Source organism: Salvelinus sp. IW2-2015, unplaced genomic scaffold (assembly GCF_002910315.2).
Source record: "Salvelinus sp. IW2-2015 unplaced genomic scaffold, ASM291031v2 Un_scaffold2453, whole genome shotgun sequence".
Taxonomy (NCBI): domain Eukaryota; kingdom Metazoa; phylum Chordata; class Actinopteri; order Salmoniformes; family Salmonidae; genus Salvelinus; species Salvelinus sp. IW2-2015.
In genome coordinates, this window is record NW_019943773.1 from 36,673 (window position 1) to 46,130 (window position 9,458).

General features: G+C 45.3%; 1 protein-coding gene across 1 annotated transcript in view; it reads left to right on the top strand.

Moving 5' to 3' along the window:
• The window catches only part of si:ch211-10a23.2 (GLECT and Gal-bind_lectin domain-containing protein), a 12,370-nt gene extending 3,124 nt beyond the window's left edge, over positions 1-9,246 (top strand). The window contains exon 4 of the mRNA XM_070440350.1: positions 8,202-9,246. Coding sequence (XP_070296451.1) covers positions 8,202-8,351 — 150 coding nt within the window. The 3' untranslated portion in view covers positions 8,352-9,246. The remainder of the gene's footprint in view (positions 1-8,201) is intronic.
• The last annotated feature ends 212 nt before the right edge of the window (positions 9,247-9,458 follow it).

A 9,458-nucleotide genomic window follows, 5' to 3' on the forward strand; every position in this document is an offset into this window, starting at 1 on the left:
CTCCTCTATGACTGTGATGACTTGTAGACCCCTCTATAACTGTGAGGATGAGCTGTAGACCCCTCTCTATGACTGTAGGATGACTTAGACCCCTCTAGCGTGGACTAGACTCATTACGTAGGATACTTGTAGACCCTCTCTATGACTGTAGGATGACTGTAACCCTCTAATGCTGTAGATGACTGTAGACCCACTCTAGTCTGAGGATCTGTAGACTGTTACCTGTTCCTATTCACCCTTAAGATGTTTTAACTTCTTATGACTGTAGGATGACTGTAGACCCTCTCTATGTACTTGATATGGATGGACTGTAAGGACCCTCTCTATGACTGTAGGATACTGTAGGACCCTCTCTATACTGTAGGATGACTGTAGACCCTCTCTATGACTGTAGACTGATTGAGTCTGTAGACCCTTCTCTATGACTGTAGGATGACTGTAGACCCTCTCTATGACTGTAGGATGACTGTAGACCCTCTCTATGACTGTAGGATGACTGTAGACCTGTCATGACTGGGAGACTTAGACCTTCTATGACTGTAGGATGACTGTAGACCCTCTCTATGACTGTAGATGACTGTAGACCTCCTATGACCTGTAGGATGACTGATAGACCCTCTCCTATGACTGTAGGATGACTGTTTAGACCTCTCTATGACTGTAGGATGACTGTAGACCCTCTCTATGACTTGGATGACTTAGACCCTCTCTATGACTGTAGATGACGTGTAAACCTGCTATGACTGTAGATGACTGTAGACCCTCTCTATGACTGTAGGAGACTGTAGACCCTCTCTATGCTGTAGGATGACTGTAGACCCTCTCTATGACTGTAGGATGACTGTAGACCCTCTGCTATGTACTGTAGGATGACTGTAGACCCTCTCTATGACTGTAGGATGACTTAGACCCTCTCGATGTACGTAGGATGACTGCTATGACTACGGTCTACTGACTCTGTAGGATACTGTAGATCCCTCTGGGCTATGACTGTATGGATGACTGTAGACCCTCTCGATGACTTGTAGGATGACTGTAGACCTCTATGACTGTAGGATGACTGTAGACCCTCTCTATGACTGTAGGATGACGTAGACCCTCTCTAGTCTGTAGGATGACTGTGACCCCTCTCTATGACTGTAGATGACTTGTAGACCCTCTCTATGACTGTAGGATGACTGTAGACCCTCTCTATGACTGTAGGATGGACTGTAGACCCTCTCTATGACTTGTAGATGACTGTAGACCTTCTATGACTGTAGATGACTTGTAGACCTCTCTATGACTGTAGGATACTGTAGACCCTCTCTATGACTGTAGGATGACTGTAGACCTGTCTATGACTGTAGGATGACTGTAGACCCTCTCTATGACTGTAGGATGACTGTAGACCTGTCTATGACTGTAGGATGACTGTAGACCCTTCTCTATGACTGATAGGATGACTGTAGAACCCTCTCTATGACTGTAGGAGACTGTAGACCCTCTCTATGACTGTAGGATGACTGTAGACCTGTCTATGACTGTAGGATGACTGTAGACCCCTCTCTATGACTGTAGGATGACTGTAGCACCCCTCATGTCGTAGATGACGTAGACCCTCTATGTCTGAGGATGACTGTAGACCTGTCTATGCTGTAGGCATGATGTAGACCTGTCTATGACTGTAGGATGACTGTAGACCCTCTCTATGACTGTAGGATGACTGTAGACCCTCTCTATGTCTGTAGGATGACTGTAGACCTCCTCTATGACTGTAGGATGACTGTAGACCCTCTCTATGACTGTAGGATGAGTACTTAGACCTGTCTATGACTGTAGGATGACTGTAGACCCTCTCTATGTCTGTAGGATGACTGTAGACCTTCTATGACTGTAGGATGACTGTAGACCCTCTCTATGACTGTAGGATGACTGTAGACCCTCTCTATGACTGTAGGATGACTGTAGACCTGTCTATGACTGTAGGATGACTGTAGACCTGTCTAGACTGTAGATGACTGCTAGACCTTCTATGACTGTAGGATGACTGTAGACCCTCTCTATGACTGTAGGATGACTGTAGACCCTTCTCATGTCTGTAGGATGACTGTAGACCCTCTCTATTGACTGTAGGTGACTGTAGGACCCCTCTCATGACTGTAGGATGACTGTAGACCCTCTCTATGACTGATAGATGACTAGACCCTCTCTATGACTGAGGATGACTGTAGACCCTCTCTATGACGTAGGATGACTGTAGACCTTCTATGACTGTAGGATGACTGTAGAACTTCTATGACTGCTAGGATGACGTATGACCCTCTCTATGACTAGGATGACTGTAGACCCTCTCATGGACTGTACTGAGATGACTGTAGACCCTCTCTATGACTGTAGGGATGACTGTAGACCCTCTCGATGACTGTTAGGATGACTGTGAGACCCTCTCTATGACTGTAGATGACTGTAGACCCTCTCTATGCTGTAGGATGACTGTAGACCCTCTCTATGGTCTGGTAATGACTGTAGACCCTCTCTATGACTGTAGGATGACTGTAACCCTCTCTATGACTGTAGGATGACCTGTAGACCCTCTCTATGACTGTAGGATGACTGTAGACCCTCTCTATGACTGTAGATGACTGTAGACCCTCTCTATGACTGTAGGATGACTGTAGACCCTCTCTATGACTGTAGGAGACTGTAGACCCTTCTCTATGACTGTAGGATGACCTGTAGACCCTCTCTATGACTGTAGGATGACTGTAGACCTCTCTATGACTGTAGGATGACTGTAGACCCTCATTGTAGGATGACGTAGACCCTCTCTATGACGTAGGATGACTGTAACCCTCTATGACTGTAGGGATGACTGTAGACCCTTCTCTATGACTGTAGGATGACGTAGACCTGTCTGATGACTGTAGGATGACTGTAGACCCTCTCTATGACTGTAGATGACTGTAGACCCTCTCTTGACTGTAGGATGACTGTAGACCCTCGTCTATGACTGAGGATGACTGTAGACCTCTCTATGACTGTAGGATGACTGTAGACCCTCTCTATGATCTGTAGGATGACTGTAGACTACCTCTCTATGCTGTAGGAATGACTGGTAGACCCTCTCTATGACTCTGTAGGATGACTGTAGGGACCCGTCTCTATGACTGTAGGATGACTGTAGACCTTCTATGACTGTAGGATGACTGTAGACCCTCTCGATGACTGTAGGATGACTGTAGACCTCTCTTCTATGACTGTAGGATGACTGTAGACCGATCTATGTCTGTAGGATGACTGTAGACCCTCTCTAGATTCGTAGGATGACTGTAGACCCTCTCTATGACGTAGGATGACTGATAGACCTGTCTATGGACTGTAGGATACTGTGTAGACCCTCTCTATGACTGTAGGATGACTGTAGACCCTCTGCTATGTGACTGTAGGATGACTGTAGACCCTCTCTATGACTGATGGATGACTTGTAGGACCCTCTATGACTAGACGACCCTCTCTATACTGTAGGATGACTGTAGACCCTCTCTATGACTGTAGGATGACTGTAGACCTGTCTGATGACTGGTAGGATGACTGTTAGACCTCTCTATGACTGTAGAGACTGTAGACCCTCTCATCGTAGGATGACTGATAGACCCTCTCTATGTAGATGACTGTAGACCCTCTCTATGGCTGGTGATGAGCTATGACTGTAGGAGACGTAGCCCTCTCTATGACTGTAGATGGACTGTAGACCTTCATGACTGTAGGATGACTGTGAGACCCTCTCTATGCTCTGTAGGATGACTGTAGACCCTCTCATGACTGTTAGGATGACTGTAGACCCTCTATCTATGGACTGTATGATGACTTGTAGGACCCTCTCTATGTCTGTAGGATGACTGTAGACCACTCTCCCCTATGACTGTAGATGACTGTAGACCTGTCTATGACGTGTGGATGACTGTAGACCCTCTCTATGACTGTATGGATGACTGTAGGACCCTCTCTATGACTGTAGGATGGACTGTAGACCCTCTCCTATGTCTGGTAGATGACTTGTAGACCCCTCTCTTGACTGTAGGATGACTGTAGACCCTCTCTATGAACTTTAGGATGACTGTAGACCCTCTCTGATGTGACTTGTAGGATAGACTGTAGACCTGTCTATACTGTAGTGACTGGATCTTGTAGAACCCTCTCTATGACTGTAGGATGACTGTAGACCCCTCTCTATGATGTAGGATGACTGTAGACCCTCTCTATGACTGTAGGATGACTGTAGACCCTCTCTATGACTGTAGGATGACTGTAGACCTGTCTATGACTTAGGTGACTGTAGACCCTCTCATGACTGTAGGATGACTGTAGACCCTCTCTATGTCTGTAGATGACTGTAGACCTCTCTATGACTGTGTAGGATGACTGTAGACCCTCTCTCATGACTGTAGGATGACTGTAACCCTCTCGACTGACTTAGATGACTGTAGACCCTCTCTATGACTGTAGCGATGACGGTTAGACCTGCTCTATGACTGTAGGATGACTGTAGACCCTCTCTATGCTGTAGGATACTGTAGACCCTGTCTATGTCTGTAGGATGACTGTAGACCTCTCTCTTATGACCTGTAGGATGACTGTAGACCCTCTCTATGTCTGTTAGGATGACTGTAACCCTTCTCTATGACTGTAGGATGACTGTAGACCCTCTCTATGACTGTGGATGAGACTGTAGACCCTCTCTATGCTGTAGGATGACTGTAGACCCTCTCTATGACTGTAGGATGACTGTAGACCCTCTCTATGTTGTAGGATGACTGTAGACCTCTCTGCATGACTGTAGGATGGATGCGTAAGACCCTCTCTATGACTGTAGATGACGTAGACCCTCTCTATGTCTGTAGGATGACTGTAGACCCTCTCTATGACTGTAGGATGACTGTAGACCCTCTCTATGTCTTAGGATGACTGTAGACCCTCTCTATGACTGTAGGGATGACTGTGAGGACCCTCTCTATGTCTTGTAGGATGACTGTAGACCCTCTCTATGACTCTGTAGGATGACTGTAGACCCTCTCTATGACTGTAGGATGACTGTTAGACCCTCTCTATGGACTGTAGGATGACTGTAGACCCCTCTATGACTGTAGGATGCTCTGTAGACCCTCTCGTTGGACTGTAGGATGACTGGTAGAGACTGATCTATGACTGTAGGATGACTGTAGACCCTCATCTATGACTGTAGGATGACTGTAGATCCTATCTATGACGTGTAGGATGACTGTAGAAACCTGTCATGACTGTAGGATGTGCGGTAGACACTTCTATGACTGTAGGATGACTGTAGATACTCTCTAGACTGTAGGATGACTGGTAGACCTTCTGATACGTGATACGTAAACTGCTTAGGATGACTGTAGACCTATCTATGACTGTAGGATGACTGTAGACACTTCATAGACTGGTAGGATGACTGTTAGACCTCTAGCTATGACTGTAGGATGACTGTAGACCCTCTCTATGACTGTAGGGATGACGGTAGACCGTTCTATTGTCGGAGGATGACTGTAGACCTATCTATAGTCTGTAGGATGACTGTAGACCTATCTATGTCTGTAGGCTGTACCTTGACCTGACTGTGACTGTAGCCTGGACTATGACTGTAGCATGGACTTATAGGCCTGTGTATGACTGTATCTTCTTGACTATGACTGTAGTATGGGACTGTACTGTAGGCCTGTGTGTGACTGTAGGTCTGACTATGGATGTAGGCCGACATGGTTATGACTGCTGGCCTGTGTAGACTGCTGGCCTGTGTATGACTCTGGCCGTGTATGACTGCGCTGCCTGTGTATGACTGCTGGCCTGTGTATGACTGCTGGCCTGTGTATGACTGTGGCCTGTGTATGACTGCTGGCCTGTGTATGACTGCTGGCCTGTGTATATGACTGCTGGCCTGTGGGTGACTGCTGGCCTGTGTGTGACTGCTGGCCTTTGTATGGACTGCTGGCCTGTGTGTGACTCTGGCCTGTGTTGTGACTGCTGGGGGCCCCCCCCGGCCCCCCATGTGTGTGACTGCTGCCTGTGTTGTGACTGCTGCGGGTGTATGACTGGCTGGCCTGGTGTTGACTGCTGGCCTGGTATGACTGCTTGCTGTGTATGCACTGCTGGCCTGGTATGACTGCTGGCCTGGGTGTGACTGCTGACCTGTGTGTGACTGCTGGCCTGTGTATGATGCTGGCCTGTTGTGTGACTGCTGGCCTGTGTGTGACTGCTGGCCTGTATGTGTGACTGCTGGCCTGTGTGTGACTGCTGGCCTGTGTTATGACTGCTGGCCGTGTATGACTGCTGGCTGTGGTGACTGCTGGCCTGTGTGGGACTGCTGGCCTGTGTGTGACTCTGGCTGTGTATGACTGCTGGGCCTGTGGATGACTGCTGCCTGTGTAGTGACTGCTGGCCTGTGTATGACTGCTGGCCTGTGTATGACTGCTGGCCTTGGTGACTGCTGGCCTGCTGTGATGACTGCTGCCTGTGTGTGACTGCTGGCCTGTGGAGTGATGCTGGCCTGTTTGTATGACTGCTGGCCTGTGTATGATGCTGCCTGTGTATGACTGCTGGCCTGTGTATGACTGCTGGCCTGTGTGTTTGACTGCGTGGCCTTGTGTGACTTCTAAAGGCCCTGTGTGTGACTGCTGCCTTGTGTATGACCTGTTGGCCTGTGTATGACTGCTGGCCTGTGTGATGGACTGCTGGCCTGTGTATGACTGCTGGCTGTTGTATGACTGCTGGCCTGTGTATGACTGCTGGCTGTGTATGACTGCTGGCCTCGGTGTGACTGCTGGCCTGTGTGTTAACGTAGGACCGACATGTATGACTGATAAGCCCCATAAGTGTTACATTGGGTTTGCAGATCTGCGTCACTGAGACAGCAACAACATATGTTCTACCATCCTTTTCAGCTCATAAAACCATTCAGTGACCACTCCTTGCCTGTGGACGGCGGCATTGTCATCCTACGCGGGCGTAACCCATGGTAGCTAAAATAATGGCCTGCCTAGCATTTTTGTTTATACATGACCCTAAGCATGAGTGGGATGTTAATTGCTTAATTAAACTCAGGAACCACACCTGTTGAAACACCTGCTTTCATATACTTTTATATCGCTCATTTTTGGCAGTGAATTAGTGTAGATCTGTGTATCTAATTGTAGATACTGTGTATTGATGTGTATATTGTTGTATATTGATTTTGGATAGTGATGATTCGTATGTGTATTAGCCGTAGGATCTGTGTATTAGCGTAGATCTGTGTATTAGCGTAGATCTGTGTATAGCGTCAGATCTGTGTATTGCGTAGATCTGTGTATACGTGTAGATTGTGGTATTAGTGTAGATCTGTTAATTAGTGTAGATCTGTGTATTAGCGTACATCTAGTGTAATGTAGCGTAGATCTAGTGTATAGCGTAGATCTTGTATTAGCGTAATCTGGTATTAGCGTGAGATCTGTGTATTAGTCGTTGTATAGATCTGTGTATTAGCGTAGATCTGTGTATTGTGTAGATCTGTGTATTAGTGTAGATCTGTTAATTAGGTTGTAGATCTGTGTATTAGCGTAGATCTGTGTATCAGTGTAGATCTGTGTATCAGTGGTAGATCTGTGTATTAGTTGTAGATCTGTGTATTCGTGTATGATCTGTGTATTAGTGTAGATCTGTGTATTAGTGTAGATCTATGTATTTAGTGTAATCTATGTATGTAGTGTATGATCGTGTTTAGTGTAGATCTAGCTGAATTAGTGTAGATCTGTGTATTAGTGTAGATCTGTGTATTATGTTAGATCTGTTGAATTAGTGTAATTTGGTAGTAGTGTAGAATCTGTGTATTAGTGTAGATCTGTGTATTAGTGTAGATCTGTATGTAGACTGTGATTCAGCGTAGATCTGTGCTATCAGTGTAGATCTGTTGTATCAGATTAGTATCTGTGTAGTTAGTGTTAGCATCTGTGTATTCAGTGTTAGATCTGTGTATGTAGTGTTAGATCTGTGTATTAGTGTAGATCTATGATGTAGTTTGTTATGTATCTATTGTATTAGCTTGTAGATCTGTGTTCTATCTGTATTAGCGTAGCTATATACGTATCAGTTGATATTACGTGTGATTAGGCTTAGATGTATTAGCGTTAGATCTGTTATTAGTGTAGATCTGTATAGGTAAGGATTAGTTGTTAGATCGTGTAATTAGTGTACACCAGCAGTTCCGTATCCTGGTGGATGGCCAGCCTCTGTGTGGCTTCACTCATCGTCTGACTCCGCTGGCCTCTCTCACCGCCCTGCGAGTCTTTGGAGACCTACGGCTCACTAAGGTAGCATAGCACCAGGAACAGACCCAGGTGGGGGTGGCGTCCCAAATTACACCCTAGACTCTATGTAGTCCACTACTTTTGACCACTACTCTGGTCAAAAGTASTGCACTATATTGGGAAAAGTGTGCCGTTTGAGGCGGCCATTTCCCCACAGTTTAGTCGGACAAGGTATTGTAAAGATAGGCAGGCCAGGGTATTAGCGTAGTAGAGGGTGGAGCATTTTGGTGATATCTTGATCCTTGTGAAATGTGAATGTTTGGCACTTTTTGATTGCAACAAATAACACCTGCATCTTAATTGCGTGAAGTGCCTTCACACTAAACTAGCTGTTTAATATTGTTGTGACTGGGTGATTTTGACTACAGTTACTGAATGTAATCCATGTAATGATTGATTGATTTCCTTAGGCAAACCATTTGATGGACTATATATATATACACTATACTAACTTGCCCTTGGGAACACAATATTTTAGATTAGATATGAAATATCACATGCTGCATTTTTTTGACTCCGTCTGTCAGATGGCTCGAGATACAAGGTGAGATGAACGCGCATCAAAAAATGTAATGTTTCTGAAAAAACATTCMTACAGTTCATGACGTTGCAGGTTTCCAGAGAAGCAATTACAAAATTAAAAGCAATGTCTTCAATATGCACCCATATACAGCAGGGTGGCCAGCTCATTGCCTCTGTAACACCTGTGAAATAATACTACATTACTGCATGTCATTGCTTTTGTCTGTGTTAGCTGTTAGGTCAACATATTGTAGTCTACTGTRGCCCTCGACATCACAGTACTGTAATCCTTTCAAACAATCTGTTAAATAATCTGTAAACCATATTTAGTTGTTTGAAATAGATTGTTGTAGAAATTACTTAAATAAACAATTTTCCAAATGATCGTGTCCTGTAAAGAAGTAGGTCTGTGTGTGTTTTGTTAAATATTGTCCACACCCACATACTTCTACAATGCATTAAAACTAGCCAGGTCTATGAAGTAACATAACAATCCATCCAGTCTTGTCATCAATCACCTTATTATTGTGTTGACAGACACATTATTTATGAGCGGTCCTGTAGTCTCTGTGTTGCCAGACACATTATTTATGAGCA